Raw genomic sequence first — 27,008 nt, 5'->3', positions numbered from 1 at the left:
CATGATTTTATTATACCCAGAGGATGGAAAAAGTCAGAATCCAAAAATCCGGCATATCAGACCTGCCGAGGTTGTATATAAGACAATGGGAAAAGTCCCAAAGATCTGATCTACGCTGGGTTTCATGCAAAAATCCGAACATTTTGTGGTTTTCAGGCATAAATCCGAAAAAAAAAAAAACAGAATTTGTACGATTCGACTTTTCAGACGATTTTCACAATTTTTTTTTCCTAACTATAATTTTTCGGGAAAACGTATTGATAAATAAGGGGAAATAACCGTGTGGTTTGGTCGGATTATATTTCAGAAAATAATGAGATAAATTTGGATTTTGATAAATAACCCACCAAGTTTGCCCTGGTGTTTAACTCCATAGAAACCAATCTGCAGGTAGCATTTACTGGTCATAGGTTTAATAGCAAACATCTTATTGGTTGCGAAAAGGGTTACCTACCATACCTGGGCAACTTGGTTCCCTTTATTACATATGAGGGATAGAATGGCTTTTTAGTAAACCAATGCCAGATTTTAAGACTGAGGTTCATTATACACAGTTGGAATCTACTGGAAACTATGAGGGATTTTTCTTTATGTTAATAATATCCATATGTTCAATGAACTAGTATGCAACCTCTTCCATCAGGACAGATCTGAATTTTCCTGATAATGAGTTTGCTCACAAAGATACATATACATTTTTTTAACTATAGAAGAACAGTAACCAACTGGGAGCACAAATACGTTTTCATACTACCTACGGGAATGAAGTGGGTGGGTTGGGTTTCTTCAAGTTTATTCCTTAGCCAATCAAAGTCTTGGTACCGTCGGCGTACAGAATACTCTGGCAGATCAAATTCTGTCCGCGTAGTCTAAACAAGAGACAGAGAAAAAACAGATGCATGTATTAATAAAAATCATATAACGATGAATAAAACCAGAAAAATTTTATGTTCAATAAAAAATGCTCTTGAAACAGAAAAAAAATGGAAGGTAGCTGAAAAGGTATAGTAATAAAGCAAAGGTTGAATTGAATAGCTTAACACCCCAATCACAGTAATTAAACCATAAGATTTTACCTCTTTAAATGATTAGACACATCCATAACATATTAGGGGTTTTTACTATTTGCAAGGCAATGTGTGGAAGGACCTGTTCAGATGTATATATATTTGAAATAAAGAGACTCAAAATCACCTTTAGGTTAAAGGGGTTGTTCACCTTCAAACAACTAGTTTTCAAACAGAAATAATGACTTTTTCCAATTACTTTCTATTTTCTATGTGTGACCGTTTTTCTAATATTGAAGTGTCGTGTCTTTTTTCACCTTCTAAAACAGCCCTGGGAGGGGGGCCGTTGGCCCTGTAAACTGTTCTGATACATTTAGTTGATACATTTCTTATATTTATCCCTGCTGAGCAGAATCCCTGAGTTTCATTACGGGCAGCTGTTAGAATTGATAAATAGTTGCCAATACTCCAGAGATGCTGCTGAGAAATGTATCAACTAAATGTTGCAAAATTGTAACAGTTTAGAGTCTGCACCTAAATTACTGAGCTGCCAGACTGAAACACCAGAGACAGGGACATTCAACTTAGATTTTGTAAAAACTGTAAAAAATTTAAAGTAATTGAATGGGGAACAGTCTGAAAACAATTGAACTGAAAAAAATGTGTTTGGAAGGTGAAAACCCCCTTTAAAGCAAGTGAGCAAAGTACAACATTTAGATATGAACTCACTAATACAATCCACAGGTTGACACTCAAGTCAGTGATAGACAGCATTGACAATTCTGCACGTTTCCTCCCACTATGGCTGGCAGAAAAATAATCACCTGGCGTGTATCATTTAGCCTGGAAGCACCCTGAAATACTTGGACACGGTTGAAACCAGGTTGGCAAATGGCTGCTAAATCGAAGACATTCCCTGGAGAACACTGAAGGTGATTCACAAAACTACACTCTGTGGTTTTAATACGGAGCACATTATTGATGTCCATTGCCTGCCCAAAAAAGCACAAATCTGTACCAAAACCAAGCTGAATTTCCTGCAGTTTTAATCACCACTAGAAATCCCACTGTACAGTAATCCTAATTTTAAATAACATCCAAGTAACATCTGATTAAATACAATCCACATTGGCTGCCACTTGGCTCAGTAGACACAATTGCCTGACTCTAAAATTATAATTTGTCCTCATTACAAAGTTGTCTCTTTATTTTAACCTGTTGTTAAGCGATTAGATATATTGTTTTATTTCAAAAACCATACAGAGACAGATATTGACATTGTATTACCAAATGGCTTGTTTACTCTCTAGTTGCAAAACCAGGAACGTTTCTATCTGATCCCTATTAGGAATAATGTTGCACGATCAATGGAACACGTGAAAGAAAAAGTAGCTGGAAGTATATAAACTCCTCTCAAGCCTGATTTTTTATTTTTTTTTGGCATGCAGAGAGGAAAAGGAATTAGCAGAAAGCAGGCAGCAGTAATTTCCTGGCACGTCTAGGAATAAATGAAGAAAAAAAGTAAAAAAACGCTAAAGAAAGAGGATGGAAATAAACTATTACCTATAGCTTAAGGCTATAGACATTGTTGCAGTCGCTTTGTTAAAGGAAACTTTATTAAGCCAATTTCAGAATCATAGCCCTTTTCTACTTGCGTGGGGAGTACCGTAGGTATATGCTGATTTTCATGTTCGATTAACTTATGATTGACATGTAAATTATATTGTAAAAGAATGAATAAGTGAAATAGGCAATATCAGGGATAATCTGACTCAGAATACAATTTGTTTACTAGCATCTTGTATTAAAAAAAACATTTATGTATCATGCTTACCTAAGCCCTATCTAACAGTTCTATTTAACGTGGCCTACACCAATGTTTAGCATGCTGGGTGCATATTGGTTGCCAATTCCCAAGGATACCATGATTCAATTAGTTGCACCCATTACACAGTATAGTCTTTTGCTTGTTTGGGGCAACCTCCAGAGATGCTCAGAGGCAAGCAATGGGAACAGGTAACTCTGTACACCTCCAGCAAAAAACTGAATCCACAATTGTATTCTACTCGGGTAATTCTAGGTTGGCTGCAGATATAGTGGCAGCCTGCTAAGCCCTTCTGAATTTCTTGCAGCATTTAACTACTGTTAGGAAAGCCGCCCATCTAGCTCCAACTCAGGTAATATTTAATTCCTTAAATGTCTTTTAAAAGGTAATGCCCTAGGCACAGGAAAGAAAGTGGTTTCATTGTCTGCTGCAGTAAGTCTAATAAAGTTGGAATGCACTCTCTAAATACACTGTGATTTAAGCGTCAGTGTAAAGCTTCAAGTAGGGGTAGGGTTTTAGGAAGTGAGTAAATAGAAGTAGAACAACACAGAGCCATGGTAAAAGAAGCAGGCAACAAGTTCCACTCACACAAAACCAATATTGGGAATTCACTTCCTGTGCAGTTCCTGACAGTTTCAGCATGTGATCTATTCACATACTGTGTAGAGTCATCCCTTAGCTCAGTTTCCTGTTATTGCAGATCAGATGTTGAACAGTCCAGTCAAGGGTCAAAAAGAGAACAGTTTGGCAGGGTGTTTAATACAGTCATAGAAGAACTTGGCTACAAAGTGGATGAATGACAAATGCATCTGTGGCCAGTCTATTTGCAAGTCAACAGGAGAATACTCAACCACCCCATCCCATGAATTGGGCCCACAACTCCCTTACACACCCAAACATGTGAAGATGTCATCTGAGCTACACGTTTATGGACAGAGTCACGAAAAGTGTTCTTTTTGGAATTGCAATGCACTTCCTTTGCAAAGGCCAAAGCTTAACTAAAGATGTAGGCTAGAAATGTTGTACATTATACCAGCCCAAGGCAACCACAGCGCTTTAGCAGGGAAGATACGTGCTTTAAAGATGCCCCAGTAGCTCCCAGTCTTCTTTTCTGCTGATTCACTGCACATGCTCTGTGCTACTGTCCCTTACTGAGCCTAGGGACCCACTCACAATATACAGTACACATGGAATAGAAATGTCACAATATAAGACTCGTTAGTAATTAATACAGATAATTACTGCATGGCAGCACAGAAACCAGTGCAACTAGCATGAGAATTTAATAATCAGCCCTGTAGCATCATCTTATATTACAGGCCAACACAAATTATCAAGCAGAAAATTGAGACGACCCCTACGCTTAGTTTCACAACAGCTGCTCAGAGCCCACTAAGCATGTGAGTGTTGCAGACACTTTCCAAGATGGTGACCCCCTGTGACAAGTTTGACTTCCTGGATCATTGCTGCTATTGACAAGCTGAAACTTTAGGCTGGTGCAATAAGTGCAGTATATAAAATATGGCATTTTGGCCCATATTCATTTTCAGGGTTTAGTTCTCCTTTAAGGTAAAGGGTTGTCCTTGTTCCAACCAATCCAACCAAAAAAGCTACATATCTTATATTCTTGAAATTAAGTATTGACTAATATAATGTTGCTTTAAGGATTAGGTTTTATCTAGACTGAAAAAATCCCAACAATTTTTCCCATAAATCCTAAAGTATAAAAATCAGGACACAGCAACAGAGAATATTTCATCACATATATAAATAACACATCCCACATATCATTGACAATACATAGAACAGTATTTCTTTTGCAAAAAGGTGTGTTGCATTGCAGAAGCAGATAGAGTGGTTTCAAATAACCACTGTGAGTCATTCAGTTACACACCTATCAATTTGACTAGTGATAAAAAGATTAATAGACTTTGCTCAAGTTAACCAATGGTTGCTGCCCAGTGGATCCTCAGTAATCAAATAGACCACCCTTCATTCTGAAGTAAAGTACATGCCTAAAGGGCTGGAAAGCTTGGGTGATCATCATGAAGCAAACATTGTGAACAATCTAGGGCAGGTTGGGTGAGGCTTTAACTAATGAACACAACAACATTAGTTGCACCAGAAAGACAGGTTAATTTATTGACACTTGGTACATCAGCTTCATTGCAGTAACCCATAGCAACCAGAGGATCTGATTTCAGTATTGTACTTACAGCACCCTTATCAAACAAAATTGCAGATTGGTTGCTATGGGTAACTACACTAAAGTAAATGAGTCCTACTGAAGAAAAGTTGAGACTTCAATGTTCATTGCTGGCCTTAGTCAAGAGCTGAACACTAGTAGAATAATGATAGGCTGTATGCAAATTTGCTCTATTTAAATTCATTACGCTGGCCCTTTAAGGACATCATGGTGCTGTGTCACTAGCCAGAGGATATTAAAGATAATGAGTATTTTAAATGCCTTATCTGACTAATGTTTGGGCATGGAGCACTTCAATTTTCTCTTATGCTGCTAATGCAGTTGTGTATGGCTCTAGGCAAAATGTAATTATATTTAAGACTTGCCTTTATGTTACAGAATATATTTTTTTTTAAAAAAAGATTTTATGTTACAGTATATTTAATTATCAAAAAGGGGGACTGCATCGTTTGCATGCACAGGTGACTTGAAAAAAAAAAAAAACTGGCAGAGCGTTTGCATCCCACATAGTGTTTATTTTAATAATGTATGTATGTATGTATGTATGTATGTATGTATGTATGTATGTATGTATGTATGTATGTGTGTATGTATGTGTGTGTGTGTATGTGTGTGTGTATACATACCTCACCACCCCCATCCATCTGTTTTGGGGAAAAAGGACTGGAGACGGATTTGTACTGTTTCTGGTGAACATAGCACAGGAATCTCTATAAAACAGGAAAGGTCAGACCATTCCCTGCTGTTGGATATGGTTCACTACAAATATTTCTACAATGCAGGCAGTGGGCAATATACAATATGTACTATAGTCAATGCATTTAAACACAAGAGATCCTTTAAAATAACAACACTGATGCTCCATCTCTTAATAGGCATTTATTGTTACATGCTATCTCTTCAGGTTGGTGGCACGTGACAATAACAAAAAAATAAAAAAGTAAAAACAATGGAAGAAGTGACAAAGGCATAATTAGCCCAGGTTGGGAACGTAATTAATTATGCAAAGATTAACCCAAATCAATGCACTACATAAATCACGTGTGGGATTTTTAAACCGTCGTGGTAAATTATGCATGAATCAACAAAAATAACAGATGTTTGTACAATCAAAGGGCCAACAGCAGCAAAAGTAAAGAAGCTGCATGTGCATTTATACATATCGCATAAATTGTTTGCCTTTCTGAAAATCAGCACCAGTTCTAGAACTATATCTTCACACAACAGAACTGTGTTCTAAGCTAGCACAGCCATATGATATCCTATTGTACAGACTATAAAAAAAACCCGGGTATTTGTCCCAGATAGGAGGGGTGCCATTTATGATCCTGTAAGCCTCCTTGTCAGGTCACTCTCCGTTCTATCTTACTGAAATGGGATTATAAACATAGTAGGAGCCCTGTTGGTTCTGAAAAGGCCAGCCTGCTGTGAGACAGTGGCTAAAGGCAAGGTTAATGGCAATGGGGCATTTTTTCATATTCCCTTCCATAAATTATAATGCTAATTGTGTTGATTCTGTCGGCATCACTTCAAAAAGCTCAGCGCTGATTGAAATGGACCTGTCCATTACTCCAGTGGTGCATATCTCAGAGTTTGCTTCACCTTGGTCTATGCAATCAAATAATATTCTTTCTTTAAGGTTCTTTTAAATGGGCCGCTCTTCTTGTAGTGAAAATGTAAAGCTAGCTAGATCATAAATCTCAAACTGAAGTACTAAAAAGGGTTTTCAAGTTTTTAATAGCATTTGCATCAAATGATATACCATGAGAGCTAGCACTTGAGTCAATGTATTGTTTAATTGCAGAAAACACAAGTTCTCAACTTTCCTGCAATAGTTTTGCCCTTCCCACAACATCAATGCTCGATAAATCAGCACTAAAGCAGTATAAAATGCTTGCTGTAAACTTTGCTGGTGTTTTGTTGCTGCAGGTTGTCTGTAAAGAAGTTGTTGTCACCAATAGTCTTGCAGTATAGCTGCTATATAAGCAAGCTATATTTCAGTCCAATGCCTCAGCCATCTATTAATGCATGTGCAAAAGGGCCTGTGTACTGCCATGTTCCAACTGCAGATTCAGGTACATCCCAGCTTTGTCGCATCCAGCACATTTTTCCCCCGAAAATCTAAATTTTACCATAAAGGAACCTGAGGGCCCCACTTAAAGCTGCTGCCTTAGGCACAGGGCTCTGTGAACAAGGCAATCCTAGGGATACTAGACACCACTAGTGGTGCATCACAGCATGTGTCTACGGAGACAAACAATTTGTCATCTCATATTTATGCACTACTGCAGAGAGAGAATATCAAGGTACAATGTAAAGTTCCATCATTTTACCAGGGTATAGTTTCCTCATAAAGTCACGATTGACTTGCAAAATATAATGCTTTATTGAAATACCAGTCAGCCCAGTTTATAATGTCACCCTCACTGGGCAAGATGAACTAGAAGAGTATAATGTGCAATAATAATCTACAATTGCTATAGCACCTCTCTCAGCATAATGGTGCCCTTGCCTGTTTTTGAGCTAGCATAAAAAAAAAAAAAATAAAATAAAAAAAAAGACTATATGTAGGCTACTAAAATGCACTGTTACACACTCCCACCAAGCAGCTGTTCTGGATATAACTCCTTTGGCAAGCGTACTTTTTGCACCCAAAAGCACACATACAGGTAATCTAATGCTATAAATCTTTCAAACAATGCTGGATGCAATTTACAGACAGAAAATGATCAATCGTAAAATATTTTTTAAAAAGTTGCCAATAGTATCAGAAACGTATAAAATGCAGGAAGCCACACATTCCATATATAACAGCTTGGATCGAGGCTAGCAACCCAGAATTGAAAGGTAGTAATGCTTAAGGGCACCTGTCACAGTAAAATTGCTTACCCCACCTGAGGACAAATTTGCCATGAGGGAGCTCTTGGAGCAGAAAGCCAGGCCGGGACTCTACGTAAGCAAATAAAAAATGTCCCAGCTCGCTCATTATGTGCATGTGTCTGAGCAAGCACGGCTTCCCACGGGAGCTCACTCACATTCGCTAGGAGCAGTTTATGGCCCAAATAGTTTTGTTTCCCCAACAATTTTGTATGACCACCGTGCTACCCTATATAAAAGTGCCTGGCTTTAAACTATTACATATTAGAAGTAAATTAAAGGGGAACTCCATTAGGGGTTTCTGTGTTATGTGGGCCTCTATCAAATTTTGGTATGGAAACTTTGGTTTAGATGAGCGTTAATAAACTACATGCACTGTCAGTTTTATTGCATATAAAATATATTTTTTTAGGAGTCACTCATTTGAAACAGGGTCAGTTTACACAAGCGAAAAGATTCGGGGAGATTTAGTCGCCTGGCGACTAATTGGCTCTTCTTTTGGGCAACAATCTCCCCGAACTGCCTTTGGGTGTCTTCCCATCCACTTTAGTGAAAAGTCACTTGCGCTAAAGCACACGCAGCGCTTGTTTTTCCGAAGTCGTCTCACGAGGCGTTCATTTAACATCTATACTTTTATAATTGACAAAATGTCTTATTTTAGAACAGAAAGGTTTTCATTCTTTTTTCTATGCATCATCATGGATGTTTATCTCTCTGGTAAAGTCTAAATCCACTGAGTTCTAAACAACATATATGTTATCTGCCATCTAAACATAAGCTCTAAACCCAACTCAACTATACTCACTGCCACCACGGCTAAACAGCATCTTTTGAATTGAAAATATATTTGAGGAGAAACCTACAACTTGTACCGGTGACGGGTAACTGTACATCATATTTAAATGCATACACAAAAGCCTGGTGTTACTGGCCCCGTAACAAACCCATTCTTTTGAAGCAAAGCAATAATAGAGGACAATAATTGAAATGCTCTGTACAAAATTTAGCATTAAATATTAAGTGAATGCTAATGCTATATGTAAGGTTTGTTGTACTGAGTAAACATGAAAAGATTTAGCATATAAATAATAGATGTTTGCCTACCTTTGTTGACACACTGTAGGTTATGTAGGTTTCCATAGTGCACACGTGTTTCTTTGGGTCATCAACTGTAACAAAAAGGTCCCTTGTCTCACCATCCAAGTCATCATCCAACTGCAGTCTGTTGAGAAGTGACGATGAGGATGCTGGGCTGGATGTGTCTGCTGGAGTACCATTGGGCAAACTCAGGTCCTATGGAAAAAAGAGAGAGCTAAACAACAAGAAGTGATATGATTTATATAGAAGATCTACTGATGTCATATGCAATAAAGTTTATAATGGTAAAAGTTTAGCAGCATTATAAGTAATCAATCTTTATTAATATAGTGTTGACATATACTGCATTCACATCAGTCCCTGCTCCAGTGGAGCTTACATTCGAATGTCCCTATCACATTCACAAAGAATATGGTCAGTTTTCTCAGGAGCCAATTAACTTGCTTGTATGTTTATGGAGTGTGGAGGCAACCCATACAGACACATTTTGCTGAAGCAGCTTACTACAGACACATACAGGATATTGCACAGCAAAACTAACGTAGGGCTGCTAGTGTATCCAGGAACGGACTTCCTTTTAGGCTGCTAATTACACTTAAAACGGATTGCCGGGTCATTAGAGTTAAGACTTTCAGAGGGATTTTAAGCAGGATCCAGCAGTATTAGCAATATTCATAAATGAAAAAGGCAGAAGTATCCTAGCAAAAACAATGTAAATGGTTTGCTCACTTTCAAGCACTTTTTTCATTTCAGTTGGTTTCAGATAGTTCACCAGAAATAGACCTTTTTTCAAACATGCTTTATTTTGTAACGGTTTTTCTAATATTTAAGTTTAAAGTTTCATTTTTCACCTCCTAAAGCAGCGCGGGGGGAGGGGAGGTCACTGACTAACTTTTCTAAATTGATAGATTTGATTTATACATTTGTCCCTGCTAAGCAGAATCCCTTAGTTTCATTAAAAAAAAACAAAAACACTTGTATTCCCTCAATTCTTACATGCATCAACACTGAACACATGAACTCTGGCTTTTGTACAGTGATGGCTGGGTTCTGTATTACATAGGAAGGAAAGAAAAGCTACTCAACGGCTGCTTTATTGTTTGCTCTGTACAAGTTACCATGACATTTATCTTCATGCCGCAGTGATTATTTTACATGTCGCTTTATATACAGCCAAGAAGAAACAGACTAGGAGAAAAAAAAAAAAAAAAGCACCATTGAGAAAGTTTATACTTCAAGATATAAATGGCAAATATTATCTCTGTTAAAAGGGTGGTTCACCTTTAAAGGGATACGGTCATCGGAAAACATGTTTTTTTCAAAACGCATCAGTTAATAGTGCTGCTCCAGCAGAATTCTGCACTGAAATCCATTTCTCAAAAGAGCAAACAGATTTTTTTATATTTAATTTTCAAATCTGACATGAGGCTAGACATATTGTCAGTTTCCCAGGTGCCCCAAGTCATGTGACTTGTGCTCTGATAAACTTCAGTTACGCTTTACTGCTGTACTGCAGGTTGGAGTGATATCACCCCCCCCCAGCAGCATAACAACAGAACAATGGGAAGGTAACCAGATCGCAGCTCCCCAACACAAGATAACAGTTGCCTGGTAGATCTAAGAACAACACTCAATAGTAAAAGCCAAGTCCCACTGAGACCAATTCAGTTGCATTGAGTAGGAGAAATAACAGCCTGCCAGAAAGTAGTTCCATCCTAAAGTGCAGGCACAAGTCACATGACTGAGGGCAGCTGGGAAACTGACAATATGTCTAGCCCCATGTCAGATTTCAAAACTAAATATAAAAAAAACTGTTTTTTGAGAAACGGATTTCATTGCAGAATTCTGCTGGAGCAGCACTTTTAACTGATGTGTTTTGAGAAAAAAAAAACATGTTTCCCCATAACAGTATCCTTTTAAGTTAACTTAATATGTTGTAGGGTGGCCAATTCTAAGCAACTTACAATTTAAATTTAAATTTTTTACACTTTTTGAATTATTTGCTTTCTTCTTCTGACTCTTTCCAGCTTTTAAATGGGGGTCACTGACCTCATCTAAAAACAAATGCTCTGTAAGGCTACTAATTTATTGTTATTGCTACTTTTCAGACCCTCTCCTATTCATATTCCAATGTCTTATGCAAGTAATGCATGGTTGCTAGGATAATTTGGACCCTAGCAACCAGATTGCTGAAATTGCAAACTGGAGAGCTGCTGAATGAAAAGTTAAATAACTCAAGAACCACAAATAATAGAAAATGAAAACCAATTGCAAATTGTCTCTAGATATCACTCTCAATATCATACTTAAAGTTAATTTAAAGATGAGCAACCCCATTAAGGTGAAAGAAAGCAGATTAAAGGAAGGAAAGCAACAATGCAGGCTACCTAAAACTGAAGCCTCATTTGACAAGGAAAGTTAGAACCTCCTGTTTAATGCTAGAACATTATCATATGCTATACATTGTTTATTTATTTTACTTTCCACATGAACCCTACTATTATAGCTCAGTATAAGCAGGCAGCCAATACAACAGAGCTATTGCCCATTTTATAACTTATTTCCCTAACCATGTCCCCAGTGATGGCAAACCATGTCCCCAAGTGAATGCACCAAACAATTAAAAACCTGTATCCGCTACACCCAATGATTCTATTCTGACAGGCTTCCAAACATGAAATTGATTGAAAAAGAAGGAGGGATATGGGAACAAGAGTGAGAACAGTGGCTATGACAAGATAAAGCAGAATCTTCTAGTGCTTCTCAACACTGCTCCACCAGCTTAACCACAGTTCAACAATTTTGGAAACCCACAAGATTGCTTACAGCTCCAGGCTGGTAACCTGTGGGTTCTAGCAAATACCAGAGGGGCTGCTGTAAGTTGCCATAGACTGTCCCTATTTATTGTGCTGGTGGGGGACTGTTTGGGCCGCCGTGTACCTGAATGAATGCCAGGGCCTATTTTGAACTTCAGTCCAGACCTGCTTGCTTAAAGGAACTAACACCAAAAATAAAAAGTGTTTGAAAGGAATGAAAAAAGGAATGAAAATATAATGTACTGTTGTGCTGCACTGGTATAACTGATGTTTTTGGTATAGAAAAACTACTATAGTTTATATAATCAATAAGCAAGCTGCAGTGTTGCCATGGGGGCAGCCATTCAAAGCTGAAAAGGCACAGGATAAACAGCAGATAACAGATAAGCTCTGTAGTCTTACAATGTAGTCAGAACTTATCTGTTATTTACAGAGTATCATATGCTTGAATGGCTGTCCCCATGGCTTCACAGCAGCTTGTTTATATAAAATATAGTTGTGTTTCTGAAGCAAACATCAGTTTTACCAGTGCAGGGCAACATTACAATCTATTTGTCAATCCTTTCAAACACTTTCATTTTTTTGGTGTTACTGTTCCTTTAAACCTGCCTAAAAGTAGAACATTTGCTGACTATCAAGTATCTGAAGAGGTCACACTAGAAATTATTTAAATGTAAAAAACAACCAAAGGTGCATAGAAACTTGACATGTCCAACATAGGCTCTGTATTTAAAATATATAACTCCAATCTGAAACCAGCAATGATCTAGTAAAATGTGACTTTCTTATGTTAAGTCAGCTAAATAAGTCACATTCATGTTCAGCAGAGCAGTCATGTGCTCAACTCTCATTCTTATAAGGTTGCACTAAACAAAAAGCAGAACTGCAAACAAGATAAAGAATGTTTTGCTAAACACTATAACTTATCATGAAGAAAGAATGAAGAGTCCTAACATTCCTCTGAGCAGTTGGTGCAAACTGAAACAGCTATTTCTACTGAACTATTTAAATGATTATGTAATAGATCAACAATTTGGCTAATGGTGCACTTAGTGTTTGCTCCAGTGGCATATATCCATAGATCCAGCACTCCTGCTACTCAAATGGCCACTGTTCAACCAATCGCAAATGCCAGTGTCGGACTGGCCCACTGGGATACCAGGAAAACTCCCGGTGGGCCCAGGTGTCAGTGGGTCCTCTTGCTTCTAACCATTTGGCCTATTTCATGGTCATTCTCTATTTCTTTTCAGGAAAAAAAAGCGGCTTAATAATGGAACAATAGGGTCTAATAAGTAGATATAATAGACAAGGAGAATAAAGAGTTTAAGTGAGTAGAGGAGGAATAATAGTTTGGAAAGTGGGCCCACAATCTAAGACAGTGATCCCCAATCAGTAGCCCACGAGCAACATGTTGCTCTCCAACCCCTTGGATGTTGCTCTCAGGGTCCTCAAAGGAGGGGCTTATTTTTGAATTCCGAGCTTGAAAGCAAGTTTTAATTACATAAAAACTAAGTATAGGGCCAAGTAAAGCCTCTTGTAGGCTGCCAGTCCACATAGGGGCTACCAAATGGCCAATCACAGCCCTTATTTGGCACCCTAAGGGACTTTTTCATGCTTGTGTTGCTCTCCAACTCTCTTTACATTTGAATGTGGCTCACAGGTAAAAAAGTTTGGGGACCCCTGATCTAAGGTATTCCGGTGGGCCCCTGGCATCCCAGTTTGACACTGTCAAATGCTGTGCATTTCATTAGTCTTGGATCAAAGGGTGGGGACTGCAATAAAAGTTCTTAAAGAAAATATGTATGTATATGTATCCCTTTGTGCAAACTTAATACAGCCTTTGTACCAATGAGCAATGCGTGCAAGTCTATTTTTTTTTGCTTTTTCCCTAAAGATATCTCATTGTTAGAAGTAAGAAGAAACACCACTGTGCAGGAATAAATTCTCCTGACATGGATAAAGTGTTGGCAAACTTCCCTAATTAACAAAAGGATTAAAAAAAAAAAAAAAAAGGGTTCTCTCTCTTTGGGGATAAGTAGGACATTCACAGCAACAGTAACAATTTATATACAGTATATGTACAAAAGATACCTGTGTAATTATTTTAACTAAATTCATTATTAAAATCAGAGGATGCCGTTGTATTGTTTTAATTAAGTTTTCCTGCATTTTAAACTTTTTTCTGTGGTCCCACTAATATATATAATGCATAAAACATTTCCTTAATTTTACATTGTCCGAATTCACACTAATTTTTTTCTGGTGTTCTGAAAAACATAAAATATGGGTTCTCCTGTATCTGTAAAATTAAGCAAAATTGTAATATTACATATAATAATTATTGATCTATACATCTTCAGTATTCATTAATATTAGGGGTGATCATCATAACAATAAATGTTTGAAATTGGCTCATAGGAAATTACAGTAAGAGGCCTATAGCTTTAATAGGATTTTTGATCAAGAAAAGACACGGTTACCTATAGGCCACATCAACTCTAAGCCCTTGTTGGCATGGATTCTGTAAGCTATGTTTATTAAATTTATTAAAACTCATATTTGTTAAAAATGAACATCAGTCATTGCATAACTTTCTGGAACTATAGAAATAAATGTCAAGGAAGACTGAATTATAGATAAAGACTCATATACATTGCATTTTACCAGGCTCCTGGTCCAAGAGAGCTTACTTGTACTAAATTGTCTGTATGAATAACCACTACTACAGATGGAGCAAACACTGCAGATTGTCCAGCTCTAACTATGGATGGTGTATATATTTGACAAATATGCTAAAAATGTAAACAAACTTACTGACCACTACCTTCCCCTTCAGGAAGCAAAGCTGTATCTGCTTAAGCATAACCTGGTACAATATGTGTAAAAACTTGTACACAAACCATTCCATTTATGCAGTACAGTTTATTGGCAAACAGGGGTTGCAATGACAGAAATAAACCAAAATTGTAAACCAAAATGGTGTCATAATTGTGCATCCCACAGGGCTCTGAGCAAGTAGTAGGACATCTCCCAGAGACTTCTTTTTATCTAAATAATCCAAATTTTTCAAAATTATTTCCTTTTTCTCTGTAATAATAAAACAAGTACCTTGTACATGATCCCAACTAAGATATAATGAATACTTACTGGAAGCAAAACCAGCCTATTGGGTTTATTTAATGTATACATGATTTTCTAATAGACCTAAGGTATGAAGATCCAAATTAAGGGACGATTATCTGGATAACAGGTTCCATGAACATGTGCTTAAAGCCACAGCAAATGTTTTTTTTTAAATCACAAAAACAGCTCTGTGTGGTTTGCAAAACACAGTGCAAGAAATTCATGAACTCTACATTAAGGGGACACTGTAACCCCTAGTTACAGTGTCCCCCCCCTTTATGCTAAACATAATTGTTACCTATTGTTTTTATTTAAAAAATCCAAAAAGGCAACAGGGAAACTGGAGCTAGCTCAGGTTTGGTCCTTCTGAGGTAGATGATTAGATTCACAGGGAAATTATCTGTGCTCTGGTAATCTAATTACCTACCCTGAATGGACCAAACATGCGGCAGCTTGAATTTACCTTTATAGCCAAATAAATAAAAATCATAGATTTTTCATGATTAAAACAACAGGCAAAAAAACTAGGTTTAGCCCCAAGCCCTGTCTTTTTTTTTTTTGCACTCCTGTTGATAAGGGTGTATTACTGTCAGGAATGCATAAGAAAACAGCTGAACAATCTGGTCATTAATGAGTGCTTATTTTCCAGCATGAAAATGCAAACTACACATTGCCCTGTGGTCTGGTCCTTTAGTCTAAGTCAAATATCCAGAGTGGCCATTTGTTTTAGAGTTTTACTTTTCCAGGCTTAATAAATACACTTTCAAATAACAGGAGTTAATTGTTAACACAAAAAAGTTTAAGCAGCATTTTCCTATTAAGTATAAAAAGTTAATAAAGTAGCCTCAATATATTTATCCTATCAGCAATGTTGTGGCAAACTTTAATTGTTAAAGATTAATAAATCTGTCCTGCTTTTGCTGCAAAACCTGAAAACCACAGATCCTAAACACAAGCAAGGACAGTCTGAAGTTAGAGGCATATTGCTTATTAGGATTAAAAAGTAAACAGATAAACAACAAACCCTTTGTAAAGTAAAGCTTTCATGTTCATGTATCAGATTAAAGCAAGAAAAGCATTGAAAGATGAAGAGAACACATTTTGTTCCATACATTTCTAGCTAATAATATTTATTTTATCTTGAAACCCCTATAGACTAAAAGCACACAGGGCATTTTTTGTGCTGTCATATTTAAGCCAATATGAATTTGCCAAAACATACAGGCACTGTGGCTATATATCAAATGTAGACTTACTGCAACTGTCAGAGCTAAAGCTACGTGGCAGGGGGCAGCCAGGCTATTCACTGTTCATGTCTATAGCTTGATTATGACATTATACAAAATTACATCTATCATCTTGTCAATTTTGTTTGACTGAGCTTAGGCCACATTTTTTGGGTCACAAGACTACACACTGTATTAGTAGTATGGTCCAGTGTTTAACTTCCCATATTTGATCAGATAGCATGAGTTATGCTATTTAAAAGACTTGCAGACTTTCAGCTTTAATTCAGTGGGTTGAACAAAAAGATTGCATTAAAAAGGGGTAAACTAAAGTCGTTTTTTAACACAATCACTTCCTAACTCTGTGTGTGTGTGTGTGTGTGTGTGTGTGTGTGTGTGTGTGTGTGTGTGTGTGTGTGTGTGTGTGTGTGTGTGTGTGTGTGTGTGTGTGTGTGTGTGTGTGTGTGTGTGTGTGTGTGTGTGTGTGTGTGTGTGTGTGTGTGTGTGTGTGTGTGTGTGTGTGTGTATATATATAAATATTAAAGTAGAGTGTGCATAAAGCTGTTGCTGCTCTGAGCACAAGCTTGACATTTTCACAAAGAAAACTTTCACAATGCATGTTCTAGCAGAAGGCACATGACATCTCAGTGGGGTTTAACAGTTGCTTGTCGAGTGACTAACATAGCTGTCTGCAGCACAAAAATGGTAGAAAAAAGTACAGCTTTAATTAAACAGCCTGATGAAAAATGATAGCCTTGACTGACCTGAAGTAGGGATAAAGAAAAAAAAGAAGATTTGTTGATTTCCATCTTCAAGGACAAGTAAAATGACTTATTAACGGGGGTTGTTCACCTTTCAGTTAACTTTTACTATGATGTAGAGTGTGATATTGTGAGACAATTTGCAATTGGTTTTCATATCTTATTAATTGTGGATTTTGAGCTATTTAGCTTTTTATTCAGCAGCTCTCTAGTTAGGAAGCTCAGCAATCTTGTTGCTATGGTACAAATTACCCTAGCAACCATGCATTACTTTAAGTATGAATAGGAGAGAATCTGAATAGAAAGATGAATAATCAAAAGTAGCAATAACAAAAAATGTGTACCCTTACAGAGCATATTTTTAGATGGGGTCAGCAACCCCCATTTGAAACTGGAAAAAGTTGGAAGAAGGCAGCAAATAATTTATATTCTATAAAAATTCTATAAAAAAATTTAAATAAATAATTAAAGGAAAACTATACCCCCAAAATGAATACTTAAGCAACAGATAGTTTATATCAAATTGAATGACATATTAAAGAATCTTACCAAACTGGAATATATATTTACATAAATATTGCCCTTTTACACCTCTTGCCTTGAACCACCATTTCGTGACTCTATCTATGCTGTCTCAGAGATCACCTGACCAGAAATACTACAAAACTAACTGTAACAGGAAGAAGTGAGGAAGCAAAAGGCAGAACTCTGTCTGTTAATTGGCTCATGTGACCTTACATGTGGTGTGTATGTTTGCACAGTGAATCTTACGATCTCAGGGGGCGGCCCTTATTTTTTAAAATGGCAATTTACTAGTTATGATTACCCAATGGCACATACTACTAAAAAAGTATATTATTATGATAATGGTTCATTTACATGAAGCAGGGTTTTACACGAGCTGTTTTACTCAGTATCTTTTAATAGAGACCTACATTGTTTGGGGGGTATAGTTTTCCTTTAAGACATTTGAAAGGTTGCTTAGAATTGACCATTCTATAAATACTTAGGGGCAGATTCACTAAGGGTCGAATTTCGAAGTTAAAAATACTTCAAAATTCGACCCTCGAATTGAAATCCTTCGACTTCGAATATCGAAGTCGAAGGACTTAGCGCTAATCCTGCGATCGATCGATCGAAGGATTTTTCGTTAGATCGAACGATTAAATCCTTCTAATCGAACGATTCGAACGATTTTAATCCAACGATCGAAGGAAAATCCTTCGATCAAAAAAAAGGTTAGCAAGCCTATGGGGACCTTCCCCATAGGCTAACATTGACTTCGGTAGGTTTTATCTGCCGAAGTAGGGGGTCAAAGTTTTTTTTAAAGGGAAAGTACTTCGACTATCGAATGGTCGAATAGTCGAACGATTTTTACTTCGAATCGTTCGAATTCGAACGAATTTAACCAATTCGATGGTCGAAGTACCCAAAAAATACTTCGAAATTCGAATTTTTTTCATTCGAATCCTTCACTCGAAGTTAGTGAATCTGCCCCTTAAAGTTAACTTTAAAGGTGAAGCACTTTAAACCTGAGATACCAAGCTATATGTGAATGCTAGTAAACATATGGGGCAGAATTGATCAACACGGAAACACAGAACTGTAGCATCCATAGCATCGGCATAAAAGTTTTAAACCGTGCCAAAGAGTCTACACATAAATATAAAGAATGGTGTTTTCTGATGTTAAAGAAGTGGAATTGACAAAAATTTACAAACATTCATCCATAACAATCAATAGTCAAACAGAGATATTAAAGGCAAACTATACACCCAAAATGAACAGTTTATATCAAATTAAGTGGCATATTAAAGAATCTTATCAAACTAGAATATAACTATATAAGTAAAGATTGCCCTTTTACATCTTTTGCCTTAAACCACCATTTCGTGGTGGTCCCTGTGCTGCCTCAGAGATCACCTGACCAGAAATACTAAAACTGTAATAGGAAGAAGTGTTGAAGCAAAAGACAGAACTCTGTGGGGGTCATTTATCAACACTGGGCAAATTAGCCCATGGGCAGTAACCCATGGCAACCAAACAAATTGCTGCATTCATTGTTCTACTTGCAGCTGGCTTTAAAAAGCTAATCACTGATTGGTTGCTATAGGTAACTGCCCATGGGCAAATTTGCCCAGTGTTGATAAATAAGCCCCTGTCTGTTAATTGGCAGTATGTTTGTGTGCACAGTGAATCATACGATCCCAGGGGGCTGCCCTTTTTTTTAAAATGGCAGTTTTCAACTTGTTATTACCCAATGGCACATACTACTAAAAAATTATATTGGTATGAAAATGGTTTATTTACATAAAGCAGGGTTTTACATATGAGCTGTTTTATGCAATATATTTTTATAGAGAACTACATTTTTTGAGGGGTATAGTTTTCCTTTAAGGAAAAGTGGGCTAGAGAACAAGCAGCAGGCATCACTGCCAGTAAGACAGATGGCTTTCAATGACTGGCACTTATTCGCTCTCCAAACAGATTGTGGAATTTGAGATTGTACCAACATCTCTTCAAGGTAATGCCCTAATCTAAAACTGCAAGTGATTCAATCAAAATTCTTCAGGGAAAAAAACCTCAAATTGTTTAACCTCTAGTGAAAACATTTAAAGTAATAGACAACACTTTTGCTATAAAATATTTGGAATTCCAAAATCAAGTGCTTTCCTTGAAATAAGGAAATAAAGTCAAGACTTTCATTCCAGACGCAGAAGATAAAATGGAAAATAACTTCAACTACCAGGAAGTCACGTTATCATCTGCTGCACAAATAGCCAATTAATTTTGTGGCAACAACTTCTAAGGGGTTGTTTATCAAAGTCCGAATGCCAATAACTCAAGGAATTCAAGTTTTTTTTTTTTAACTATAAAAGGCAAATTTTTAGTGGAAAAAAAACCTTGAATTTTTCGGGATTTATTAGCCCAGAGCCTGCAAAAAGTCAGAATCTGAAAATCCGGCATCTCAGACCTGCCGAGGTTGTATATAAGTCAATGGGAGAGGTCCCTATCCTATTTGGAAGTTTCTCTTGTCTGCACTGGAATTAGCCCAAAATCTGACTCTTTTGGACAAAAATTCCCGCTTTTCGGGAATAAACTCTGGAAAAATCATACGATACGGTTTTTCGTACTGCTTTTTAGGGTTTTTCTTTATTGTGCTTTTTTAATAATATATACGATCAAATTGTAGATTCTAGTTTGGGCGGACATTTTAATTTAAATATCAGAAAAATTTGGATTTTGACAAATAAGCCCCTAAAGTTAGCTGCTATTGCGAAGGTTTGATTGCCCAAATGAAATGCCATAAAAACAGTCACACTGCAGCCGGTTAGCTACTACTCACTGTGTATAGACACTTGCACTTTATAAGTAATGCTAATCAGAGGCTCACTTGCACTTTATAAGTAATGCTAATCAGAGGCGTAGCTAATAGAAAGTCCGCTTTTTCCCAGTTATGTCACCTGAATAAAACAGCTTATTATTCACTATGTGCAGTGATTTTCAGGCTGAACAAACCTAGCATACCCCCTGGGATTCAGGTTTTGTAAACTTGCCCCCCAAATGTACAGTGGATTTCACATTTACTATTTCACTTCCTCATATTCTATCTAGAGAAATAAAAAAACATTAGGTGCTTTACCATGTATGCCAAGTAACTGATCATTATACAAATTACCTAATGGAACTGCCTATTTACACATAAATATTAATTACAGCTGAGAAAACCACTAAGCATTCTTATAGTTCAAGGCAGCTCCATTCAAATTGGCCATTAAATAGTTTGACAGAAATGGTCTGTGGCACCCACTTGTGATGTATAGAACTCATTGCTGATAAAGTCTGCATTTATTATAATACAGATGAAAAGAAAGCCAAACTTTTTCAAGGACAGTTAGCAGAGACTGTAATCAATAACCTCTAATTCAATTTAGGATGAGCTATAAAGTGCAAAAATTAAATACCATTAGGCTTTTTGGGTAATTATTGAAGCTGCATCAGTTATGCAGCTATGTGCAATTTGCAGCAGTTCAAATGAATAACATTATAATGATGCCACATTGCTAAAGTGTAACTAAAACTTACTATTTGTGCTGCAGTCACTGTTTTTCCTACATTATGTGGTACACGTTAAAACCTTGGAGTCTAAGCACAAAAGGTATACAGAGAATCCTCCTCCTTGTCTTTTGCGAAACTGATACCAAACATGTAAATACAAATGAAACCAAGGAAGAGGCAAGACTTGTCTTTCCAGCTCCATTAGCTATTTCATAACCAGACACTCATAAGCCACCTTTATTTTTAGCACTAACAGTATTCAAGTTAAGTTCAAGTGGGAAGCACACAGAATACCGTATATACACGAGTATAAGCTGACCCGAGTATAAGCCGAGGTACCTAATTTTACCTACGAAAACTGGGAAAACTTATTAACTCTAGTATAAGCCTAGACACAACTACAGCCCTGTCTCCCAGCAGTGCACATTCCACCAAAGCGACCCCCCAGTGATCAACCGGACTTCTTTGCAAAGTTGATGGTGACAGAGAATTGCCAAACGGATTACTGTGTGCATTGTCCCACTGTCCCACTACCATGTGCAGAGGGTGCTGTTTGATATTGCCATCACTGTTAATCTTTCGTAGAGGGTGCTGTGCGATATTGCAGTCATTGTTATTCTTTCATATAACCAACAGAGGGTGCTGTGTGATATTGCAGTCACTGTTAATCTTTCATATAACCAACAGAGGGCACTGTGTGATATTGCAGTCACTGTTATTCTTTCATATAACCAACAGATGGCGCTGTGTGATATTGCAGTCACTGTTATTCTTTCATATAACCAACAGAGGGTGCTGTGTGATATTGCAGTCACTGTTATTCTTTCATATAACCAACAGAGGGCGCACTGTTATTCTTTCATATAACCAACAGAGGGCGCACTGTTATTCTTTCATACAACCAACAGATGGCGCTGTGTGATATTGCAGTCACTGTTAATCTTTCATATAACCAACAGAGGGCGCACTTATTCTTTCATACAACCAACAGATGGCGCTGTGTGATATTGCAGTCACTGTTATTCTTTCATATAACCAACAGATGGCGCTGTGTGATATTGCAGTCACTGTTATTCTTTCATATAACCAACAGAGGGCGCACTTATTCTTTCATACAACCAACAGATGGCGCTGTGTGATATTGCAGTCACTGTTATTCTTTCATATAACCAACAGATGGCGCTGTGTGATATTGCAGTCACTGTTATTCTTTCATATAACCAACAGAGGGCGCACTGTTATTCTTTCATATAACCAACAGAGGGCATTGTGGGATATTGCAGTCTCTCCCCAAGTGAACTGTTGGTATAGGAATGATTAAAAGTGACTGCAATCTCAGCTACTCGGGTCGGGTACCGCTGACCGAGTATAAGCCGAGGTAGACTTTTTCAGCACATTTTGGATGCTGAAAAACTCGGCTTATACTCGGGTATATACGGTAATCATTTCTGCAAATCACTTTTAAGAATTGAGACTATGTGAAAAAAAAAAATTTCAATTCTAATTGCTTTTTGTTTTCAGACACAATTACCCAGCCAAAGATAAAAACTGTATTAATAGCCTGACATATTTACATAGTGCTTTACGGAAAATATAAACTACTGCCACTGCCCCAGTAGAGCTTACACTCTAAGGGCCTTATCACGATCACACAGAAATTTGCAGTCTTAAAGAGCATTTACTTTTTAGATGGGGTCAGTGACTCCCATTTGAAAGCTCGAAAGAATCATAAGAAAAAGGTAAAAAATTTAAAAAGTTGCTTAGAATGGGCCATTCTAGAACATGCTGAACGTTAACTTGAAGATGAACAATCCCGTTAAGACACATGGGTGGAAAGAGCTCCCAAGCTCTACACAAGAGTAATTGCATGCATGTCTAGTGAAGGGAGGCATGCATGCTAGGCATTTTCAACAGGAAGTGCTACTCTATCATACAGATAGAAGACAATGCAGGGGCAGAAGCAGGAGGATTGTAGTGACTAGTGACACTGGGCCGTATACAGAAGATCTATTACTATACTTCACCAACGTTGATAGGTATTTTATACAATTTTTTTAGGTACCAAAGGGACAATTTATTTTGCATTTGTGCACTTAGCCTTACTTTGTCAATTTTACTTAATTGCTTTATAAGGGTTATGTAAAAAGGTTATGTAAAAATCATAAAGGCTTTTTTTACAAAATAAAAAATTGACTTGCCTGTTTTTGAGGTGTTGTACTTTGTTCAAGCCTTTCAACCTGACAGCTAAGAAAGCAGATTTAACGTCTTACTAACTAAACTAACCCCCATATATAGCACAAGGCACTATGTTTGTCCAGGTGCAGTAACACATAGCAACCAATAAGATATTTGCTTTTAAACAGGTGACCAGCAAATGCAGCAGAATGGTTGCTATGGGTTACTGCTCCTGGGCAAGCTTAGTGACTTTTATTACATAACCCTCTAAGTTACTAATATAGGCAGGGGTGTATTTATATTAAGGCACCAGAGGGCCTGTGCCTAGGCTGGCAGGTTTCAGGTTTTGGGGGGGCGGCCCTCAGGTGCCTATAAATTTATTTTTTAAATTTTAAAAAAATAAATAAATTCCCCAGCCTCTGCCACTGATTTCCATAAGAAATCCAGTGACTGAGCTGGGGGGGGGGAGTGAGGGGTTTGGGGGCTGGGTAAGCGACATCATGCGCACAGCATAGGGGGGAATGTTTAGGCCCTGGCATATTTGTTGGGTGCAACTCTAGTCTCGGTATCTATAAACATGTGACAATAGGCTGTGGCAATAGGCTGCAAGCTTCAAGTGCTACTATGCCTTTCTTTTACTAAGCCTCTGCCTGGTTGCTAGGGAGGTAGAACCTTTGAAACAAGAAAACTATTCCAATTCAAACATAAAGAGCGGCAAAAGAGTAAAATGAAGACATATTCCCAACAGAATAATACTGTCTGCCTTAGTGATCCCATAACTGTATCTCTCTAGCCACTGCTAAACTACAATTCCCAGCATTCAAAGCCAGAACCAGTAGCAGAGATGTAGCTGATGGACTGAGAGAGAGGAGATCTCAGCAGGACCTTCATTTAGTGGGCATGGGGGGAGTACTGTCAGGGAGCAGTGAGCTCTGATGGTGGTCCTGGTTCTATGGCTGCTTATGTTTGGTGTCTTTTGTGTTTTCATAAATGCACATGTATATGACTGATGTGATTGGCTGCATATTTATGGGGGGGGGCATAAAGTCAATGATGCAAGGGGATATTTTGGGCAGTGTGGCTCCCATGATTTATAGTAGTTTGTCATGTCAGACAAATTTGATTGCTTTTGATGATGAGGTAAGTAAGATGCTGGACAGTGGGAGGGCAGTAGATGTGATCTATTTGGATTTTGACAAAGTCTTTGATACCGTGCCCCACAAACGACTGCTTTCTAAACTAAGGTCTGTTGGGCTCAATGTAGCCATTTGCACATGGATAGGAAACTGGCTACAGGATCGGGTACAGAGGATGGTTGTTAATGGTACATTCTCTACTTGGAGTAAGGTTCTTAGTGGGGTCCCCCAGGGCTCGGTATTGGGTCCACTTTTATTTAACTTGTTCATTACTGACTTAGGGGAGGGTATTGTAAGTAATGCATCAGTGTTTGCAGATGACACAAAACTATCCAGCCCAATAAATTCCATCCAGGATGTGTCATCCTTGCAACACGATCTTGACAAACTGGCAATCTGGGCAGCTAAGTGGGAAATGAGATTCAATGTTGATAAATGTCATGCACCTAGGATGTAAAAATATCCAAGCAACTTATACCCTTAATGGGACTGCACTAGGCAAATCCATTATGGAAAAGGACCTTGGAGTCCTTGTAGATGATAAACTTGGCTGTAGCAAGCAATGCCAGTCAGCAGCATCAAGGCAAATAAGGTCTTGAGCTGTATTTAAAGAGGCATAGAGTCATATAGAGCACTGGTAAGGCCCCATCTAGAATATGCCATACAGTTTTGGTCTCCATCACTAAAACAGGACATTATTGTATTAGAGAGGGTGCAGAGAAGGGCAACTAAGCTGGTAAAAGGTATGGGAAACCTTAGCTATGAGGAAAGACTGGCCAAATTGGGGATGTTCACGCTGGAGAAGAGGCATTTAAGGGGTGATATAATAACTACAGTATGTATAAATATATAAGGGGATCATATAATAATCTCTCTAATGCTTTATTTACCAGTAGGTCTTTCCAGCTGACGCAAGGACACCCATTCTGATTAGAAGAAAAGAGGTTCCGCCTAAATATTAGGAAGGGTTTTTTTTACAGTGAGAACTGTGAATATGTGGAATTCTCTCCCTCACCAGTTATACTGGCTGAAACATTAGATAGCTTTAAGAAGGGGTTGGATGGCTTTTTAGCAAGTGAGGGAATACAAGGTTATGGAAGATAGCTCATAGTACAAGTTGATCCAGGGACTAGTCCGATCATTTTGGAGTCAGGAAGGAATTTTTCCCCCTCTGAGGCAAAGTGGAGAGGCTTCAGATGGGGTTTTTTGCCCTCCTCTGGGTCAACTGGCAGATAGGCAGGTTAAAAGTAAAAAGATTGAACTTGATGATGTGTGTCTTTTTTCAACCTAACTTACTATGTAACTAGAATCTCCCAAATTGCCCACTACCGCCTGCTATTGCAATTGTTTGGGAAGGTGCTGGTCATTAAATTGTGCCTGACTAGCAGGAAAATGAGGGGGGGGGGTAATTTTTGCTGATAAGCCATCAGGGGGTACAAAGGGGTACAAATACAAGGGAGGTGACAATCAATGATGGGGTCTTGAAATTGTTTCTGGTGGCAGCCCTGCCCCTTTCGCAAACTACTAAAACTTGTGGGTGTCAAAGTACCCAGAACTTGCGGTCCCAATGATTCTAAACCTGTGCATGAACTACAATTCCCAGCATCCCCTATGGCTGACTTGTAGTTATAGAATATAGTGTGTTTGGTATTTCTTGTTTACTTGGTACAACTTTTGAAGTGTTAGACCATTTACTCTGCTGCTCATTAGCAGTAAATGTCAACTGCCATTTTTCTAACTGCCATTGGCCAACTGTCCTACTCACTCATCCTCCAGACATGTAGCACAAACCAGAACAATAGTTACATGCCTAGAATTAGGGTGCCTTATGTTATGGGTGCAGGGGCATTGAGAGCTTGACTGGTTATGAAAAGCCCCAGTGGACCCATTACTCATCTGGGCCTCTTATGGGAAGCATTAAGTGTCTTCTGCCTCTATTAGGGCTCTTACAGACGAGCGTTTTTACCTGCGCTCCCCTGCGTTCCGTTTTTATGCGTTCAGCCGCAGGGGAGCGCAGGAATAGACGCATTGCATTTTTTCCAATGGGGCTGTACTCACACAGGCCCGTGTAGGCGCCGAACGCAGGTTGAGATGCAACATGCTGCATTTTTCCTGCGTTCGGCGCCTACACGCACCTGTGTACAGCCCCATTGGAAAAAATGTAATGCGTCTAGGCATAGAGGCGGGGTAGGCAATACTTGATTGACAGCTGATTTTTAAATGAGTTTACAACAGCTATCAATGCTTAAAAAAAAAGAAATTGGATTTCATATTTAATTTAAGGAGGACTTTAAATATACAGATTTTTATGTCTGGGTGACGGGTCCACTTTAAGGTAAATCCAGTATATACTATATATGGCAGAGAGGGTTCGTCTCTTCTCTTTCTCTCCCCATAAAGTGAAATATGAGCGATTCCTAGTGATTCTTAGCGATTCCCAGGAGCAGAAGGAGATAAAGAAGAAACACAAAAGTCTTTTTAAAGACTATCAACTTTCATCAGGAGCATTGCCCAACCCATTGCGGGTTATTTGGAGGAAGGTAAGGATCCTGCATTTTACCATCTGTAATATGTATTACACAGTAGATGAGGCTGCAAAAAGACACATGTCCATCAAGGTCTACATTTTTGTGTAACTGCTGATTCAGAGGAAAGTGGGGCCCTGACAGGAATAATGGGCTGATTTGTGGATCAAATAA

General features: G+C 38.0%; 1 protein-coding gene across 1 annotated transcript in view; it reads right to left on the bottom strand.

Annotated features, from left to right (window-relative positions):
• snx30.S (sorting nexin family member 30 S homeolog) overlaps positions 1-27,008 on the bottom strand; it is a 40,366-nt gene that overhangs the window by 9,340 nt on the left and 4,018 nt on the right. The window contains 2 exon segments of the mRNA NM_001096051.1: positions 759-869; positions 9,020-9,208. Coding sequence (NP_001089520.1) covers positions 759-869; positions 9,020-9,208 — 300 coding nt within the window.

Source organism: Xenopus laevis, chromosome 1S (assembly GCF_017654675.1).
Source record: "Xenopus laevis strain J_2021 chromosome 1S, Xenopus_laevis_v10.1, whole genome shotgun sequence".
In the NCBI taxonomy this organism is placed as follows: domain Eukaryota; kingdom Metazoa; phylum Chordata; class Amphibia; order Anura; family Pipidae; genus Xenopus; species Xenopus laevis.
This window is presented reverse-complemented; position numbering and strand designations above follow the sequence as displayed.